This window comes from Centroberyx gerrardi, chromosome 18 (assembly GCF_048128805.1).
Source record: "Centroberyx gerrardi isolate f3 chromosome 18, fCenGer3.hap1.cur.20231027, whole genome shotgun sequence".
Lineage (NCBI taxonomy): Eukaryota > Metazoa > Chordata > Actinopteri > Beryciformes > Berycidae > Centroberyx > Centroberyx gerrardi.
Window position 1 is genome coordinate 5542380 of NC_136014.1, and position 21224 is coordinate 5563603.

A 21224-nucleotide genomic window follows, 5' to 3' on the forward strand; every position below is an offset into this window, starting at 1 on the left:
AAAGTACCGCATCTAAATCACTTTATCCCCCCCAAAAAAGCACAGCAAGATCTGTTGATCCATAATAAACTTTAATATCTCACATAAAAGACAGCAGGTCGAGGAATACATCTGCGCATATACATATATAACTTCACATAGGCTTGCTTAATAAAGAAAAATAAGCGATAGAGAATTAGGCTGGAGGAGGATTTGCTTGTTAATTTCATCTGGCTATGGCTTGCTATGATTCTGGGGAAACAAGAATTACTCTGCTTGATCCTGATTGAACAAAAAAATAACCATTGGTCCATTCCCTTAGTGACAATAAGAGTGTATCACAAGCACTCGGATACATTACAATGCTTTCCTCATTTCAGTGTTCGATCTAGTAATAGCCTAGCAATGTATGGCACAAATATAGCACATCAGTGCCACTTAGTGGCAGAAATATATTACTGTGCAGCACGAGTCATGAAAACACACCCACGTGAGTAAGAATAAGAATCAAGATATTTGATATCGAAATAGCCAACATTTGAGAAAGAAAGGTAATTGATATATGACACAGGAGAGCATGTGTTTATCGTGTATCCCATCAGTGAAGAGGGAAAGCTGTTAGATAGAAAATAATATTGATGTATGTAAGTATTGAACTGGGGAGCGGGGGTGGGGTTGATGCCATTTACCATGGATACAGAATCAGATTTTCCTATAACAACAATAAATGTGATGTCGCAAATATCTGAATATGTATCCTATGTGGCTTTGGAGGCGGCGTCTACCTGCAGCAGCAGAGGGGTTCAGTGTGGGGGAGTACAGAAGTCTTCATGACTGCAGGGAGTTGGGAAGCTTCCAACCTGAGGCCAGGACAGTGTTGCACAACTTGAAGAGACTGCAGCTCAGGATCTGGTGACAACTCCTCCGCTTCCCCCTTTCGGAGGTCAGAAGCTTCCCACATCCCGGGGCTTCTTGGGTGCGCCGTGTTCGCTTCGCTGCCTCCGGCCCGGCGGCTACAGGTACATGCCGTTGATAAGGTAATCGGACTCCTCCGTGGTGAGGGGCCGGGCCTTCTTCAGCTTGTGGCGAACGAGTCGAAGACGGCAGCTGATCATGAGCAGCAGCAGAGCGGTGATGATCAGGCCGAGAGCCAGCGGAAGGATCGCACCTGCGGGAGAGAACAGACAACACATGCAATAATAAGGCCATAAGCCAACAAGAATAAATAAAAAAGGCAACAAAGGTGAATAGTTAGTAGGTAAACTTCCGTGTTGAACCACACCTGACTCAGGGACTGGATGTCCTCCCTTTACCGGAAATGGTTTGGAGATGGGCATATCATTCTCTGGCTGGCTCTGGGAGACGGGCTCTTTAGGGGCAGCTGCAACAAAAATGCAAACACAACTTAGATTTGAAAGCAGTGATATGTCATTGAAGCATTGTAGCTTCTATTTCTTCAATTTTACTGTAATGTATTATAGCTTTACCTATCTCCGTCTGTTTGGTGATGGGAGGAGCCACGGTTGCTGGTTTGAAAGCAGGACCTAAATAATGTTGTTGTCATTAATTGTAATAGTGTTGTTATAATTACATACACTGGAGTTGAAATGGAATTAACAAGAAGCAGAAGCTCACTTTTTTGGATACATTCACTGACACAGTCAGCTTCCTGGAGGAAGTTGTTATGGTTGCCCTGGCAGCCGCCGTACAGGAAGTGTTTGCATTGTCCCGCCTCTCGGTCGTAGTACCAACGTGCGAAGGTCCCTTTACAGGGTCCCACGACTGGAGCTGCAGCACACGGGTCTACAGCCACAGAGAGAGGAGAGACACCATCAACAACTGTTTTACAAGCAACCAATAGGACGGAGTGCAAAGGTAGCGCCTGGACAACAGATGGAACAAATATTCCTGTGTGTGTGATAGAAATAAACCTTTCACTACGACGGCATTTTTTTCAATTCCTTTTGAACTTTTCCCCTCTCCCTCTGACCGTATGATGATGTTTCCACGGATCTTAGTTCCCCGTGCATTTGGGACATGGGGACATGAAGAAAAGACTCCTGAGAATGCATCTCACCCAAATGAGGCCCTGTGGTAAAGTGGTGATGGGGGAAGTGGCCCTCCCGGTCTGTCTCAGCCTAATTCAGGGATCGGATGGCGGGGGTTGGGGGGGGGGGGACAGAGGCTCTTTGTTCCGGCGCTCACAGGGTACGCAGGGAGAGAGCCGCATTCCCATGACAGCCCTGTACGGCAGAGAGTGGCCCTGTGGCTCCACCAGCGTTTTCAGCTCGGTTCTGTGACTCAGTGGCTGCCTGCAGGGGCTCCATCTGCCTCCGTGTCCAGACAAGCACTCAAACACTCCTCTTACACAGGCTTAATGCACCCATGACTGTGACGCAGGGCCATATTGTTAAGAGCACATTATAAACAGGTACGTCTGGGCTGTTTGAGAGTCATCACGTAATCAACAGCGTCTTGCTGCAGTAACACAGCTCTGATAGAGGCAAACACAAGGAGGGCAAAGGAATGGAAGAAATGCCTGTAGATTTCCATACAAACCACTTATTTTTAGATTGTCCTTGAACCTACCACTCTAACATATTTGGCTGTGTTGGCTGTCACCACAGTGTAAAATGGTAAGACTAAAATAGCAGTCACACTTACAGTTTTGTTTTCTTTGGTCTGAACTACAGTGGAATAGTTTACTTGGATGCATTTTCATATTTGGCTCATTAATGTTCACACTTACCCAATTACACAAGTGAACCAGAGCTTGTAAGCAAAAGTCACCTGTCATTCCACCAGGTTAGACATTTGGGAGTCAAAACAAATGTGATTCCAGTCCCTGTACTTTTAGCTAAGCATGATGGACTTGTGCTCTTCTTCTCTGGTGTTCATACCCGTTAAGGTTCATGTTGTTATGCTAGGCTTTCCAAGCATGAGGAACTGCTGGCTATCAGATGTCAACATCCGTCTCCTTATACCCATAATACCTTGAGTTTTGAAGTTGTTACCTGTAGTTGGTTCGGATTACGTTCCCACTCCTAACAAACCGCACCACAGTTCTCTTGTTAGAGGACTGAGACTTGCATTTTCAGGAGTCTCTGTGCCGTTATTTGGTGCCATCTGTTTAGTCAACATCTATGTTTGGAGTTCTCTGGTGCATATTTTTGATATTTACAGCTGTTTATGCATTGTTAAAATAAGTAATAATGTATTTACTGCTTGGTCTAAAACGGGGCTATACAGTACATACATACAGTACATCCTCAGCTCTATGAGAGCTAAAGCATAGACACAATGTTGAAATGACGCCTGGTGCTCAGTGGGGTACCTTGACTGACTGGGCCCTCCTGCTGACTGGGACTCTGTGGATGAACAGGTGGTGGAGGAGCAACCTTGGTCCTGTCCTGAGGCTGAGCGGGTGGTGGTATGATGCTCTCCAGGGTCTTCCTGGGTCCAGCCTGGAGCATGGAGCCGTCCTCAGCCTCCTCTGCCTGGGCCACAGGCCTGTGAGGGCTGGGTGCGCCGGCAGGATGGGTCACCGTCTTCCTGTTGCTATCAACTAGAGAGCACACACAGAAAAACAGGGCATTACTTTGTCAAATTCCCATTCCTTTGACTATGTGAGACTAATGCTGAAATAGTACTGCATTTCACACTGCTCTAAAAACACATGCTGTTACATTTGGAAAACAACAAAGGTTTCTTACAGTTCTGGCAGAAGGCCTCGTCCGAGCGGTCTGGGCATTGTTGCTTCCCGTCGCAGGCGTAGGTGATGTCGATACAGCAGCCGTCGTCGCACATGAACTGGTAGCGCGAGCAGTGGCCTGTACACACTGCGGGCACAGAGAGACACAACTACGCTATACTCTGCTCCTCTTTAACATAGATATGGATTCCAATGTGCTGCTTCAAGTGTTGCATTGTTTCTGGCTTGAGGATACAAAATCCTCAGACTTTCTCTGACCGTGTTTGTGTCCTGCCAAATCTGTGTGCCTCCAAAAACACAACATATCATGTATCATATTGAACCATTGAATTCTAGAAATGAATTTGATGAATAAATGAATTCAACATCCTCCATTCTCTCTGAGACATACCTCCAAGCACATGGGACTTTCGTTCCCTGAGTGTCGACTGGCAGGCGGCCGCCTCCTCCGAGGCTGCAGCAGTGGGCTCACACTCCTCACTTAGCTAACGACAAGCCATGTGGCACTGTGCCTTGTTTATCTCCTAAGCCAATGATTGAACCTTATTCTTCCTCATTCATAGCTAAAAGTTAAATTTAATAATAATGACATTCATCTTCAAGCCTCATTCAATTCAACTTCAAACTGTGTTTACAAATTCAATTTTCGAATGAATTTATTCAACAAATGCATTTTTTTAATTCAATGATTCAATATGAGCATGACAAATTGCAATATGCAATTAAAGAACCGTCTCTACTGGCACTACTCTCCTTTCATAGAGGACAATGTCAGCTGTTATTTACCGTAAAACAAAATGGCAAAATTGAAGATTGAGGATTCTGAAGAACACTGACAAAATGAGAGTGTTGTAAGAGGAACAGAGAATCTGTCATAAACAATTCAGAGTCAAGATGTGCGTGTTAGAGAGTGCAGCACCTTCTGCCTGGTGTTCTGGTGCCAGCACGGTGACGGAGACGTTGTCGGAGCTCTTCTGGCCCGCCGTGTCGGTGATAGTCATCTGGAAGGTGTAGACGCCCTGCTGGAGGCCGCTGACCTTCAGCAGCCCTGGATGGGTCACCTGACACATGAAAAGGAACATTTTAAGACGGTGATACAACATCCTGAGGCAATGTGAATGGGCAATTTTACCAACAATTAAGAGCAAATATATTCTGTTATCAGACCTTTGCTAATCATATGAGCACAGAGTGAGATTGCTGAAGCCCCTCTGTACTTCATCCCTCTTAAATATGTAAAATAAATACAAAGCATTGTGAAAAATGTGAGTTGTACCACTATGCTATACTTCATTTTTCACAATGCTTTGTATTTATTTTACATATTTAAGAGGGATGAAGTACAGAGGGGCTTCAGCAATCTCACTCTGTGCTCATATGATTAGCAAAGGTCTGATAACAGAATATATTTGCTCTTAATGTGACAGCACTATTAGTCCCAGGTTCTCACTATTCTCTCCACTGAAAAATAACAGCCTCATTTTTTAAATCATACATAAAACACAGTATGAACATTTTACCCTCTACATTTCAAATTTTTTGAGGTTGAACCTTAAATAACTATCATCGAGTCTCTACAGAATTTAATTAATGAGGTAAAGTGGCTTTTAAAACACAGTAATAGACATAGTTTATTGTTATATATCTCATGTTGGTTTGTTTTTTTCTTTTACCTTTTGGCATCAAGTCAGTTTGGTCAAGTTGAATTTCATCAGGACAGAGTTTAGTGGGTGAAGGAGAAAGGATTCAGTTTTCTACTATTGTATTTACTAAAACAGGTGGAAAAAGGTGTCCTATAAATTTCACATGTCCCCTCTCAGGCAGTGAATAGAGGACAGGCTCCAGCAGTGTTCCTGTCCTTGGGGCAGGTTCGGTCATAATAAACTCTTATCTCTGTTGGTACAGCGAGGCATTATGGAACTCTGGTCACACGCCACCATGTTGACTTAACTACTGCAAACACACTAGGGCTGTTCGACACTGGTGTCTGTAAAGCCTCTGATTAGACTCTGTTCATACTGCAAAAGTCATCATCTCATCCCCCAAATGGAGAGAACAATTGTGCCACTCCTGTATCAAATGCCTTCCTGCGTTGCCATTGTGTGAGAGATGTGTCTTATGAACAAAGCCTAACTTTCCCAGCTATAGGCTGCACATTCAGAATTATTTGCCTCAACGTACAAATTCATAGTGTTAACAGAAACTCTTCCAAATCTGTTGTGTTTCCATGTTTCCTTCACTGTCTGTGGTCAACTGTAGCTCAATGGCTAGAGCAAGGCACTATCACTACCAGAGTTAGGGGTTTCGTTCCCTAGAGCAAGGCACTATCACTGCTGGAGTTAGGGGTTCCTTTCCCTAGAGCAAGGTACTAACACTACCAGGTTTGGGGGTTCTATTCCTTAGAGCAAGGCACTATCACTGCCAGGGTTGGGGGTTCCGTTCCCTAGCGCAAGGTACTAACACTACCAGGTTTGGGGGTTCCATTCCTTAGAGCAATGCACTAACACTGCCAGGGTTGGGGGTGACATTCCTTAGAGCAAGACATTAACACTACCAGGGTTGGGGGTTCCATTCCCACTAGGAGTGCCCAAACTAAAACTGTATACAGTCACAGTACTGTAAGGTGGTTTGGATATGAGCATCCACCAAACAGATACAATGGTATTATTGACCTTCATGTTGATGTCGGAGTCCCCCTTGACGAGAGCCCATTCGTAGCGGCTGATCCCGTGGTCGTCCACACTGTCCCGGCCATCTAAGACCGCCCAGTCTGTGGGCAGCTGGATCACCACGTCCTGGCCAGCATCACTGCGGGGCGGCTCGTCCAGCTCTGCAACACCAGCCAAACATGACAAACATGTTAAACAAGGAAGATGTGTACTAATGCACTTCAATCGAGCCTACGAACCAGTTCTTATTAATTTTTTGGTCACTGTGGTAGTTAGGGGTCATTTTGATTTTGACTGCACATTCATTCGTGTTTTATGTTGTAACATAAAGGCTGTTATTATTTAGGCTACTTACTTTAGGATGATAAAAATAGAAATTCTTAACATTAACCTAATATTTTTAAAGTATTTTTGGATAAAAGATTATAGTTATTATTTCACTTTTTTCCTAGCAGCGCCCCAATGGCACTTTCCTTGCTTTGATGGCCATCAATAGTGAATAAATACAGGGGAAAACACTAATGGTTTCTGCTTGCCGTACAACAGTAGTCGGCTGGCAAGCACAAACAGTTTAGGGGCTGAGTTAAAACACACCTGCTGCTGGTCTCAATGGGCCAATCTAATTATGGAAGGCCAAGACCTAGAGGGCAAATCATTAACCCGCCCTACCGGCTTCACCAGGCTCAGTACTGGAGGCTACTGGCAAAGCAAAGAGCTGTGGCCTATGGAACAGTTCCACAGCAGTTACAAAACTTGAGACAGCAGAAGCAGAATTAGGGGGGACAGTGGCACAGTCCTAAAAAATCAACTTAATCAAAGCATTGACAATTTCCAATAGATTAATCCTCCAGAGTCCCAACAACTGCTCCAAACTCACTAAGAATAACCAGCTCCTTAAGTTGCACAGCTTTCTTAAGCCTAGTAGAGGGGCAGATAATGAAGGTCTCTCCCCCAACCTTTGCCTTAGGAATAGGCCACATTGTCACATTCAGCTCAACTCATAAAAGTGACTCAAAAAAACAAACAAACTCTGACTCATAAAAGTTGCAATGGTGTAAAGCATGCATGGAGGTCCGCACATTCTCACAGCAACTTTTTAAATTTTTTAAATTTTTTTATAAATACCAGTTTCTGTGTGGAAAGTGGCATATGTATTCTTTTTGTGGGTATGCATAAATTATACATCTGGCCCCTGGAATAAAACTTTATTAGTTTATTTATTTATTTATAAGTTCACTATTTAATTTAACTAACTATTGATTAAGAGTCAGTACTTGCTGCGTAATTACTTGGCAAGTATTTTGCGAACAAAGCAGTAACTAACACTTTAAGTAATGAAATTAGCAGATGTCCAGTCTTTTGTCTTTATCATCTGCATATTAATTAAGCATAAATGATTCCAACCTTAACATTAGACTTTATGCCCATGGAGAATGCTCCTATCTTACTTAGAACCAACTATGTGTTAATCAGTATATTAGTTGACCATGCCTGTAGCATACCTAATCTAACATATTAACACATGGTTAGTTAATGCTTAATCACTAGTTAATTAAGCATTAATTAGTGAATCCTGACAGGGGAACCAAGGGCCTTGCAGTTCGTGACAATCTCGACGCACTGAGTAGGCTATCAATTATAGAAACCAGTACATATGTGTGGTGTTACAGCCTATATGGTCTTGTCGTAAGCTGTATAAGCCTGTGATCTCTGACCAGAAGACCTGCCAGCAGGTCTCTCACCTTGGGTTTCATCATCTGAAAGGCTTCCCGCAGGTCTCCTGGCTGAGCCGAGCAGCTGGTTTCTGTCTCCGCGGCCGCTGGAGGAAACAGGGAGGTGGCCCGTGGTGTTGGGAGTCCGGTTGTAGGTGCTGAAGCCTTGCTGCGGCGCGAACGAGCACACGTTCTTATTTCTGTAGGTGCAGTTGAACAGATAGCAGTTGAGACTCTCCCCGGGTTGCGCGAGGTCCTCCTGGACCACCGCCACGGTGCAGTGGGGCTCGGAGCAGCAGGCGTGGAGACAGTCCTTCCAGCTGTACACCCTGCCGGGAACCAACAGGAAGGTGGCCCCCTGCTCAATGGAGTCCTTGGCCCGGATGATGTGCTCCCCGACGGCGTTGAAGTCGCCCAGGCAGCCGTCAATCACGTCGCCTTCCCTCGGATACGCCTGGTCCTGCTGGAGCTGCTTGCGGAATTCCTCCAAGAGCTCCTCTACCCCTGTTATTTTGGATTTTAAGTCCGATATTTGCGAGGCCCGGGTGTCGATAGTTTGCACCGCACACAATAGCAACACAACACAAGCGAGCAGCCGGTGATGCTGAACCACAGCCATGTTGTTTACGCAGCTAAACGGCATCTCCCTCTGTCTCCGGCTGTTCTCCGACGCATGAGGTCCTTACAGCGGCGGAAAGATGGTCTCCCTACATCAAATACAGGTGATAACACTTGATACTAATATCAAACACCGTCCATAATATTTGTGACTAAATCATTTTGGGAAGGAGGTGAATGTTTGTCCTCTGCCGATGCTAAAAATCCGTTGTTGTTGTCATGGTGAGGATGAGACGGCCGCGCGAGGAGAGCGTTGGCTGCTCAGCAGAAACTACTGACGTCACGACTATGAACACAGCAGCCAGCACACCTGTAAGTCTCTCTCTCTCTCTCTGTAACTCAATCTCTAGCTCTCTGTACCTCAGTTTTAACTAGCCTATTCAATGTCACTTTCAACTTGCTTCATTGGCATGACATATATAAATACATACTGTATTTGAAAAAAGAAAGAAATATCTCAATAAAAGTAAAGTATAAAAGAATATGCAAATTCTGTGACTTGCCAATAGTACTGTGTATTTGTTGTACATCTTGTAAGTAGCCTGTTTGTATTCATTCATGCCAGAGTTAATTGGTATATGACAGTCAGTCAGGAATGAGTTATGGTGCTGTGATAAATATTTTACGTGCTCACTCACTTCCTTGTTGAGCTCAGGTGAGTTTCATGGCTCTGTGTCAAAAAACTCATTTGGAGGTAAGAAAGTCAATTTTCTGAAATGCTGAAATGTTAAAAATGTTACAAAGAAGGCCATTTTAACGTTCATTAAACTTCTTGTGAGCCTTATTTCATTAAATTTTCTTCTTGGGTAGGTTCTAACAGTGGAACGCTTTATATTTGACATTACCTTACCCAATCTGTGATTGTGTATTAGATCTCTAAAGGACTGTTAGTAGACAAATAGGGGTAGCTTGTATCAAAGATTGAGAGACCTAGAACAAACAACTACTAAGTTATAGATGCTGAAACCAAGTGTTACAACCATCCCGGTCTCCCCTACCTAAACATAGGCTAAACATATTTCTTCCTATTTGCTTCCTATTTCTTCTCTCTCGCTTTCTCTCTCTCCCAATTCATTTCAATGGGTGCTTTATTTATCCATACATTGCCAAATTTGTTTATGTAACTTTTCAATTGCAAACCAGCTAATTGTAAGAACAGTCAGAACATTTTACTTTAACCCACACAAGTTAATATGTTGAAAATTGTTTTTTTTTCACTAACATGCATGGAGTGAAGAATATTTTGAACACGTGGGTAAACTTTGACTTTTGATATTACATTTAATAGCAAACAAATTGCTCCTATACTTTTACTTGCGACAAAGACTTGCATAGGTCTACTTTGTCCAGCACTGCTTTTCATTATAGTCATTTATGAGGACATTTCTTTCACAGTTTCAAGATGAAAAGTTTTATTTAACAACAGCGCACAAATATCTTCAATTAATTAGATATGAAACAAAATGGACATACACTTTTTGATTATTTTCCCCCATTTTTGACATGTTTTAAATAAAAAGGGTCAAGGTGGTTTCATATGAAATTTGTTTTCAGTTCAGATTTTCTTTCAAACATATACATCTGATTAAATCATTTGCATTGTAATGATCATATATACAAAAGCAAGATAAAACACAATTTTGTCAATGTACAATAAAAGAAATTCAGTGAATGATCTGTTGTAATCTTACTAACTGAACTTTATCTCCAATGAAAATACAATACTATACAATTCATGTTTCACGTGTTCTTTATAGACTATCATCTCCGATAAGGTCAGCCCAATCCACATGGAGATTATTTAGCTATGTTTACCAACATAATTTGATAGTACATCACTGAAAACTGTCATTCACAGATAATTATATAACACGTTATTTACATGTTACTGAAAAATAAAAAGGTCCATGGTATTAAAAAAGGAAATGTGAAAACAAAATTGAAAAGTTAAATAAGTTTAAGTACAGATAAAAAAAAAAAAAAAATACGGCATGCAATGACATCCTTCAGATTACAATAAAAATGAATAAAAAATACTTTTAAATAAAGTAGTGATGGTAAGATGCCTATGACAATAACGTTAATAGGGGTGTAAGAACAACATTTTTCCAAAAAGTCCATTGAATGTAGTATTTTGTCTCTCAGGCTTGTATTAGAAAATGGTCAGTCTCCAGTTTTGTAAACATTATAATATGCCCTTGCAATGACAAGAGAAAATTCTATATCCATGATCATAAAATCGTTTGAATTCTAATGTTAACAGTAGGTTTTAACGTTCCGCTCATTCTCATTGTAATGCACCAGTAGGAAAAAAGCTGCGTCAGGTCCGTTAGGCATAATAAAATTAGTGGCACTTCTCATGTATTTTTGCTTTCGAACTGACCTCATTTCCGAAGAGTCCTTTTCAAAACTAGTAAAATACTCTGCCGAGATCGGGCGTGGAGTTTGACAGCTCCGCTCGAGTCGGCGGGCAGCTGCTCCGCGCGCGGCGAGCACAGGTCCTTCCCCTAAAAGTCTTGGTCTTATAAATACTGAGGTAAAAAAAGGAGAATACTGAGTTGTTGGGGACGAAGGTCCTGGCTTCTCTGAGTGGTTGGCGCCACTTAAGGCCTCAGGTTGGCTTCTGCCTGTAGTCTGTGATGGCCTTCCATAGTTTGCACAAGATCCCACCTCTGACCGGGAGAGAAACACAGAGGCACACTGTTATGGTACAACGTACAATAACGTCATCTCACAGGATTTCTGGGTAATGAAGTCCTTCAAACGGTCCAAAATTCTAACAGTTAGCTCTTGCAGCCACTTGGGGCCGCCAAAGTGCGAAGTAAAGTATATAGGTACAAACTGGAGTGCTGGATGCTGATGATATATCATGATACTATTAGTAAAGGCAGTGTACTCCTTTAAGAAGTTAAAGTAATACATACCTTAATCTTAAACTCTTCAGATCCTCTCTTGTTACGTCGTGGAGGATGTCGTCCAATGTGTACTCCTCCATCAGTATCTAGAGACAAAGAAAAGGATGAAATGAGGACTTGGTGTGAAATGACGCTCCTTGTGACCAATAGATGAGACTGTGTCCATACTCCAAGATGACTGAGATGTTTTTGGCTTGAGCTCTGACTGAAAACAAGCCAGATAGGTCACTCAAAGTCGCTAAGGGTTACGCATAACGCTTCACACCTCAACTGTACATATATTTGTATTTATATAACATATTAATAGTACCTAAATAACCCTGCATAAGACCTAATTGGCACATTCAATCCTTATGCGAGAGTTCACCTTGTGCACATCCAATAGTATCATAGCAGTAGTATGTGTGCAGTAGTATGTGTAGCAGTGTGTCAATTTGTTAAAAATGACAAATGATGTAACAGCATCTTATAAAAGCTGACATAAGGATTGAACTAGTACGAATGAATGTGCCATGTGGCTGAAGCTCTTATTCAGACATTATGAGTGTGCTACAGTATGAGACAGAGTTCATGGAAAATCTAACTGGGTTATGGATTTTGCTTCTCAGCAGACATTCTCGCAATTATTCGTAAGTGATGAGCAGTTCACATCGTCGATGCATATTCATAAGGGAATAGAGAAACAATTAGTCACATGTGAGTCGAGCATTTCTGAACTACAAACAGGTCTACAATCACAGGACTAGAAAGACTGCCCGCTCTCATCTCACCATCATCATCTCAAATATGAGCATGCACTGTGTGTCCAGCTAAAAGGTAAAAACAGGGACTTACTCGGTCTATGGAGTCCTGGTCCGCACCATGAAGCCTCAGCCATCTGCCCAGCTCCGGGTCTTCATGTCTCTCTGTAACCTGACTCCACTCTCCCACCGGGCCACCCGATGATGTAGGATTGTCTGCCAGACGAGATAATGAACAGACTCCTTCAGACATAAATCAGAAAGCCATGCTGTTCGCTAATGCACTGAGTGGAAAGCTGCCTGATAGCGCTGGTCAAAAAATAAAGCCTCTTTCTGCCTGTCGTAGTCATGTATATGTAAGTTACATCATTATTTTGCCCACATAATATATATTTGTAGGTGAGACCATGCAAATTGAGATTGCGATTGAGATTAACCACTGGAGTGCAAAACATAAATGCTGAAACGTTACTGTGTTATTTGTTTTTTCTTCTTTCCTCATTGTGCTATTGTTATTCATCGTGTAATGCACTTTGTAACGGTTTTGACAAGTGCACTATAAATAAGGATTATTATTATGATGATGATTATTATGTACACTCGCCCTGGGGAAAAAGTAATGAAATGAAAGCGCAGACCTAAGGGCTCAGAGCGTAGCCTCAGTAGTCTGATCTCCTGTTCCCGCTCCTCCAGGACTTGTTGCAGGATGGCCTGGTATTCCCTCTCCCGCTCCAGCAGCTGCTCCAGCAGCCTGCGGCACATGGAGCCACAGGGGACAGGGAGGGAGAAGGAAACGGGACAGGCATGTTTATTTCACATCTTACATTAGCAATGACTGATGAATTACACATGAATGACTAGAAGACAGAGCAAACGAAAGGTACTGGCTAATTAGCGAAGACATCCTAAAGCCACACTGTATGTATCTGATCACGGGAGATCTTCGCGGCTACCTGTTGGTCTCCAACTTCATCCTGCCGAGCTCCATGCTGACCGAGCGCTGTGCGTTGTGGGACTCGTGCGAGACGGTGGAGCTGAGCGTGCTCACGCCGGACGTGGCCACGGTGTCGTCGTGCGCGGCGACGGGCGGCGCCCGGCTCTGGTGGGTGGAGTTCCCCTCCGGCTCGCCGTCGTCGTCCACGTCCTCCTGGTCGGCCGGGTCGCTCTCCGAGGCCAGGCTGAAGTGAGGCCGCAGCTCTGAGCGCGCACACACACACACACACACACACACACACACACACACACACACACACATGAGGGTTGTGGATCGCTTTAGTAAGATTGCCACCTCTGATATGATGGATATGATGGATATGATGCAGCTTGTTTGATTACATATTTATTGTAGAATTGATCAATACTAGTTGTCTATCGGAAGCCCTTAACCTGAACTGATTCTAATGAGACATTTTGATCACATTCAACACATGAATTTCTTCTTCTTCTTCTTTTTCTTATTGTTATCTATCAGATACTGGGTTTCAATGGAGAGTTTTAGTGTCCCATGGTCTAAATGCTGTTTCAGAGGCTTTTCTACCCTGCTCAGAATAAAAATCTGGGAGAAACACTGAATACTTGTAAGTTTTTTTTATTTGTTTGGTATGAAAATGGTCAAATTTAAAAGACACAGAATATCACCACAAATATAAGCTATCAGCAGCTTCAATCCAGGCCTTAATTCTGAATATCCATAAAGCCTTATCAATCAAACCCTAGACAAAAAGTTGTTACTTCATACAGTCAAAATCATGTGTTTTGGGACAGTGAGCCAAAGCAAGTCATTTTTGCAGTTGATGCATCTATGTTAGAATGAGGTTTTCACATCAAAAGTCTATTATGTTGGCCTAAATACTAAGCCATGTTTAAGCTAAGAAGCCAGCAAAACAATAATAGCTTCTTGCCTCAACAATATGATTCAAACTGGAATGCTTTCTTTGCTTCTCTGGTAAAAGCCACATAAACATCAGCAACAGTTAGGCACCCCTAATGCTGAATGAATGGGAGTCATGCAGGCACCTGAGATATATTTGATGTTTGTATGAAGCAGTCTGCCAACCATTTAGCATTAGCGGTGACTCACATTTGCTTTATTTGCATGCCAATTAGCAGAGAACCAGATTGTGAATTTCAATTTCATCTGCTTAGATGACTCGACTAAGGAATAGATTGAATATCACATGGAAATCCTAAATTAGGCTTTAATTAAAAAAACAAATGGAACAATGCTGTATGCGGCTCACATAAAGCGCTGAAATGTGGCTCTGAAGGCCAAACTAGTCGAGATTAGTACTGCTGTTGTGTTATTTATGGGACTATTTCAGGTGAGGAACCACGTATTCATCCACTGTGCAGTGATTTTTAGCAGTACACAGTCTCCCATCACCCACCACCTTCTTATGGAAACAGGGAAAGTACTCCCTGCTACTTCAAAACAGCACCATATAGTGTATTTGTATTTGTATTTATCATATTTTGTGTAATTTTTTTATCAATCTCCTACACTACACTTCACATCTGATGTAATGCTAGTTACCTAATATCACTTAACACAGTGTATGCTTAAAGGAACATTTTGCCGATTTTCAACCAGCTTTGTATCATTACAATGTCGGTAGTATATGCAAATGAACAATGTTTACCTTCCCTCCATGTTGCCTGCACCGAGAGCTCCCCGTTCATTTGCCGGTGTTCCGCGCTAGACTGTCCCCCCGTACATGCATGCCCCCCCTCAGTGTAAACACACGCGTCGTACAGTCCTGCCTCCCGTACACCAGTGTTCCTCATGTAATAAAGCAGTTCTCCACTAGGCGGCGCATGTACTCCACAATTGAATCTGTGCCTGTCTTTCACTTTCCTGCCGTAAACTTGAGTCTGCTCAGTGCTCAGTAGTGTCTGCACTGGTCTGCTGCGGGGGGAGACAGCTTGGTACGACGAGCAAACAAAGGTGTATCTTGCAAATGTAATACTTTGAATTAACTGTAGATTCATGTGTTGTCTTGTTCACAATTATTTATTTAAGCTTGTATTAATTTACTAAGGCCTCGGAATCTTTGATTGCTAACCGTTCTTTACCCAGAGACAGGCGAACATGCCTACTTTGTAAAGTATTGGGCTACTTGTACAGTCAAAATAGTTTTGTCGATTTTTTTTGTCAAGTACGATTTTTAAATAAACAAGTTAAATGCTATTTCCTCTCAGCTTCATTTTGATATGCACACAGGCTAGGCTTGCTTCTTGTTTTCTTACTTTTTCTGTGTTCAAAGCAAGTCACAAAGCTGTCTGAAACAAAACAGGCACCGAGGTAAAGGTTTTGAGTAGGGTAACGTTATAGCTGAAGCCATCCAAAAGGTTTTAGACGCTAGTAACAGATGTTGAAATGCTGTTTTCAAGCAGAACACATGTATTGCTTGTTGATATACTCGCTTGTTAATATACTATCGGCCTACCATATCAACTATGAAAAAAGTCATTTCTCTTTTCTGCATATCTGTATCTCCAGACATGACATCCACAGGTTAGTGCTAGATAAATTGATTTGCTATTATATGAACTAACTCAGTAAAATCTTTGAAATTGTTGCATGTTACTGTTTAGGGTAAAAATAGTTGATTTTAATCACCTTTTCCTGTTGCATTTTCTCTCCTTGCCTCTCACATGCAATACATGAAAGACAAGTTCGTCATGATCATTGTGGTAACTCTCAAAAGGTTATAGGCCATTTCAAATAGGCCGACCCAATGCAGTGTATTGTTGCTAATGGTGTGCTGTATGCTACTGTGAGCTAAGCTACCAAAATTTCAAACAACAGTCAGTCAGGTGTTCAGCCTCCAACACCCCTGGACCCAAACAAGCATATTTATGCTCATTAATATGCTTGTTTGTGTTCTTGCTGTGTTAGATCTGGTTAGATCTGTATAATGTCATTCATGTCAGAATGTCAGAATCATTCACATGAGAAGGCCTATATACAAGCTTTTTGAGTATTTTAGATGTGTGACAGGCCTACCATTCATCCACAAATACAAAAGTAGTGACCTCAAACTTTACACATGACAAAACTCACTAACATAACCATCAGATAATATGGATATGTTGTCTTGCCCCGGATGTTTCATCTCCCTGTGTTGTTTGGTGAAAATCAAGGAATCTCAGTTTGCTGAAGGGTTCAACTCCAATGTAAGTTAATGTACTTTTCCCCTCAATCTTCTTCTCTACTGTTTTGTCTTAATCTCCTGGTTGGAGAGTGAATTGAACCCAAGTCATAAAATGATTGCTCTTATGCCTTATCATTTAGGTAGACAGACATTTTCATGTCCAGAGGTAGTGGCAGTCCGCCTGTCTTTGGGTCTACATGCAGGTCTTCCCCTGCTGGTCTGGGCTTCAGTCCCACCAGAACCTTCTCTGACCTTCTTTTCCCCTACTCCGTCCTCTCAGCTTTCCTATTGTGTGAATAATTTAAATAACTAAGGGGAGTGGACTGGCCACTCTAAAAGCAAAATACTGTCATTAACCCAATATAAAGAGAAACCAGCAAGACTAGAGCCAAGCTGTGTATCATGACTTTCCCCAGTCATAGAGAGGAATTAAGAAAAGCAAAACACAACAATAGAGATGGGATTTACAAGTGAAGTATGAAAAAGTGCACAGTGGCTCAGTGGTCTAAGGAGCTGACTTAAGGTACAGGCAGCAGGAGTGAAGGTCATGGGTTCAAGTCCCGCTCATGATGTTTGTTGCATGTCATCCCCATCTTTCCTGTGTCACTCCAGTGAATGCTGCCCAATAGAGTAACAATGTCTTAAATATGTTCTTCACAAAAATTGATTAAGGTCATAGACCAAGTTTTGCTCAATGAAGTAGTCAAGATGGCGTATATATAGGCCCACTTATTTGTAAAGTCAGTAATTGTTTCGATTTTTTTATTACTAATAAACATGAACCCATTTTTACAATCCATCTTATATTTAGGACAATCTAGAATTTTGTTTTTGAACTGCAATTCACAACCTAAATATACGTTTGGACCCCTTTCCCTTTAAATAGTGTGTACAGAAAATACTTCATGAGGTTATATTCTTTTTGGCCACTGAACATGACAAATGTCCACGGGAAACATATTTGTACAGCAAGCCTGCCTGCAGTAAACAGTGTCTTTGTGCCCAGATGACACCTGGCGGCTGAAATACGATACTACAACAGGGGGCAGCGCTGTACGGGAGGCAGGACTGTACGACGTGTGTGTTTACACTGGGGAGGCACGCATGTACGGGGGGGCAGCCCTGCGCGGAACACCGGCAGAAACTCAGAGTTTTGCCGGCTCGTATGGCTCTCAATCCGACTGTCCGTGGATGCGGGCATACAAAAATGAGTAAGTACAATCTGTAGTTTGAATAACAGCCATGCGAGCCGGCGCAGCTTCAAAATCTGTTGTTCTTCCGAGAAACAATGACGTCACTGGTTCGCAGAAGTACAACAGATTTTGAAGCTGTGCCCCAGAGACACAGAGAACATTAAAAAAACCTGTTGTTTTTCACACTATATCCCGATTCCGGATAGATAGAGATATGGTTGAAAGTCGGCAAAGTGGTCCTTTAAGTGTTAGCATGAAGCACCAGAGCCAATCATCTACCAGGGACACATGTATGAGTTTAGTGTTTTTGTTTTCATCACTTTATCTGTGTATTGCTCTAACAAGCTGTTGTTGTGAATGCACTGGCTTCTCTCAGGGCAAAGTCCTAGTCCTAGTCCTGTGTTTAGCAGGCGACCAGTGCTTCCCCGGGGGGACGGAGATAACCCATTTAGAAGCGCTCTGCTGGAGACTCTGCTGATGTTACCTGGCACCAGGATGGTGATGGCCGTCTGCACGGCTTTGCGGATGATGTTGTCCAGCGCGAACATCCAGTGGGGCTTGATGTTGTGGTTCCGCAGCACTTTGTTTACCTGGAGATGCCAGGAGGAGGACGTGCATATTCAGAAACACGTGACAGACAGACAGAGAAAGAAGAAGAGAGCTGCGTTACAGAGCTGCGACCTCTCCCCCAACACACACACACACACACACACACACATACTATAAGCAGAAACCTTCACTGAGGGTATATCAGAAAGACGGGGCACTGCCATTATGAGACTTGGGGATAATTCTAGGTCAGTTTGCAGTGTGGATCTGCAAGCAGTGTCCATCCATGCAAAATCACATATGAACATGCATGACTTAATTCAGCAGCTTTTTCTTCATATTCTGACAATTTTCTAAAGTATTATATATGGCATGAATTCTTGAATGTTCATACTGCATGCTCTCTAAAAAGTGCAGAGTTAAAAAACAACCCAGATTTGGCCACAGTGCTGGTTAATCTCATTTAAGGCCAGCAGGTGGCATTAGCGCTCCACATTCTCGGGAGGTTACGCAATACCCCTTCCACAAATAAAAACAACCACTCACTCGTGTTATTTCATCTGCATAATTGCATTTTTGAGGCAGAGAGCAGATCAGCCTATTTACACAATGTGCAATTACGCCTGACAGATTCCTCTTTTATTGCCTCACTTAAAGGTTAGAAGTATTTCACAGCCATTTGTCTGATCTGTGTGTTGAAACAGCGGCAACATGACAGCCTGCTCCAGATTACAGCTCATGCAAAATGACATCAATAACACTTAAGTCTTCAGAGCCTATGCTTAATGCAGAGGCAATAACCACCTCTGCTTACTAACGGCAGATGAATGGTGTGCGGGAAATCACAGAGACAATACATTACAGGAACAGTAGAGTGGGAAATGACCAGCTTATGAAGCAAATTTTGGCCTTGAATGAAAGCTTTAAATTGACAGTTTGTGCGTTTGTCAATGCTGCATTTTAGAATTTGATCTTCAAGTAAACTGATTACTCTAAAAATGGAATTGCAGTGTCGCCTATTGTAACGTTAAATGACTAAACAGAATTCATTACTTACGGCATCCTGGAAGCCAAACAGCACGACCTGCAGCTGGCTGATGGCGGTGCTGTCGAAGTCCAGCTCCAGCTTGAGCTGGGACAGCGTGCTGGCGATGATCTTCCTGTCCGCCATGCGAACGAAGTCGGCCAGACTGACCACGAGGGTGGAGATGTGCTGATGCCTCAGCCGCGTCTCCTCCGAGCCCTGGAGGGTTGGAGGGAAGGGAGATGGGTTTCAGATTTGAGACTGCAGAAGCGTTCTTGTGCTGATCTATCTATCTGTATCCCTCCCTCCCTCCGGGTGGTTCTTCCCTAACCGACCTGCGTGAGGGCCTCCATCAGGTTGGCCACCACCTTGTCGCGGTCCTCGGTCAGGATGTGGTGCAGGGTGGCTCGCCTCTCGCTGTCCTTCCTCAGCATGAAGAAGCCCGAGTCCTTCTCGTCGGGAGACGGAGGGGCGCTGTGGTCCTCAAAGTTCTCCACTGGAATGCTGGGTCGACAAGAAAACACAGAGAAGGAATTTATGTGGCCAAGTATTCAGTGTTTTCCCCAGAATAGTATTCTTGTCAGGGTGGAAAAGCCTATGAAACAGCATTTAGACCATGGGACACTAAAACTCTCCATAAAAAACCAGGATAACAACATCAACAAGAATAATAATAATATTTTCATCCATACTTAATGGAGTGTGCTGCATTAGAATCAGTTCAGGTTCAGGTTAGTATTGATCAATTCTACAATAAATATGTAATCAATCAAACTGCATCATATCCATCATATCAGAGGAGGACCACACTGACTGGATCATATCAGATTTCTAATAAAAAGCCAATATCCGCCCCATATACTGGCAAACCAGTATATCGGTCTAACCCTAGTTATCATACCTGAGGAAGAGCGACCTGGGCCCCTTGACGTCCCTCTCGCTGTAGCACTTAGTGCTGGGCTTGAAGATGAAGGGGTTGGTGTTGAGGTCGTTGTCGGGGGAGACGGAGCCGTACTCGCTGCTGCTGCTGGTGTCCTCCACCACCACCGGCACCGGCAGGGAGATGCTGCGCAGGTACTCTGTAGATAAAATAAGACGGAACCTTAATTATCCTTGTGGGGAAACTAAAACTAAAACTATAAAACATATGAATAGCAGTGTGTATGCAGAGTGCAGGTTATTGTTTGATGGTTTTGGTTAAAGTTTTCATTATATTCTCGATTCTGGATACTACATTCTGTTATTTGCATTGATTTTGTCCAAATCAAAATCCACCTTGCCGACCTGTGGTTCTCAAAATGGGGTGCAGGCACCTCCATGGGTCCTTGAGGGGCTTCTAGGTGGTCCCCCAGTCTTTTCATTCATTTGAATATGGGACAGTGGGGGGGATGACATAGAAATGTCCATTTTAATCACAAAAATTCTTCTCAAATGGGGATCCCACAGACAAAATTGTCTTAAATGGCCTACTTTGGGAACCCCTGGTGTGAAAAAGATTGCCTCAAGCTGCTGCTATTACATAGGGATTACTTTAGGGATAACAGCTATATCTGATGTATCTGGCGGCAAAACTATAGTGTATAAATAGTGGAAAAAGGGCTGATAAAGACATTCAGGCGTTCAGTATAAGTCATGGGGCACAATATCTATTTTAAGTACTTGGAAAGGGCAGAGTCGTGCTAAGGCAGGTGGCCACAGCAGAAAAAAAACGAAAACTGTAGCCTAGATACTCCTCAGTGAAGCAGGCTGATGTTACTTGGAAGTGACATGGTTTATGAAGGAGTCCCTCTAGTGGTAAAAGCGTCTGGAATAATAGTGCAGAAAGCCAATGCGACTCACCTGACCCCGGTGTCAGAGCTGGGGAAGAAAAAAAAAAAGATATTTCTGTCAGCAGTTAACACGGAGCAAACCTCTAGAAAGCATGACAACGTGATTAGCATGAGGACCTAATGAAATAAG

The 21224-nt window shown here is 42.9% G+C and overlaps 2 protein-coding genes across 2 annotated transcripts in view; both read right to left on the reverse strand.

The window, feature by feature from the left end:
• Nucleotides 1-75: 75 nt before the first annotated feature.
• On the reverse strand, nt 76-8899 carry lrp11 (low density lipoprotein receptor-related protein 11). The gene is made up of 9 exons (XM_071921352.2): nt 8103-8899; nt 6364-6521; nt 4611-4752; nt 3693-3818; nt 3314-3544; nt 1615-1782; nt 1467-1523; nt 1262-1360; nt 76-1147 (listed from the first exon to the last, which is right to left on the reverse strand). The coding sequence occupies exons 1-9, from the start codon at nt 8713-8715 to the stop codon at nt 993-995; spliced, it is 1749 nt and encodes a 582-aa protein (XP_071777453.1). The 5' UTR covers nt 8716-8899; the 3' UTR covers nt 76-992.
• A 1222-nt stretch (nt 8900-10121) lies between these two features.
• Nucleotides 10122-21224, reverse strand: part of map3k5 (mitogen-activated protein kinase kinase kinase 5) — a 60743-nt gene continuing 49640 nt past the window's right edge. The window contains exons 21-30 of the mRNA XM_071921338.2: nt 21105-21122; nt 20167-20344; nt 19601-19769; nt 19299-19484; nt 18177-18282; nt 13299-13542; nt 12984-13096; nt 12440-12561; nt 11615-11691; nt 10122-11362 (exon numbers count right to left, since the gene is read on the reverse strand). Coding sequence (XP_071777439.2) covers nt 11302-11362; nt 11615-11691; nt 12440-12561; nt 12984-13096; nt 13299-13542; nt 18177-18282; nt 19299-19484; nt 19601-19769; nt 20167-20344; nt 21105-21122 — 1274 coding nt within the window. The 3' untranslated portion in view covers nt 10122-11301. The remainder of the gene's footprint in view (nt 11363-11614; nt 11692-12439; nt 12562-12983; nt 13097-13298; nt 13543-18176; nt 18283-19298; nt 19485-19600; nt 19770-20166; nt 20345-21104; nt 21123-21224) is intronic.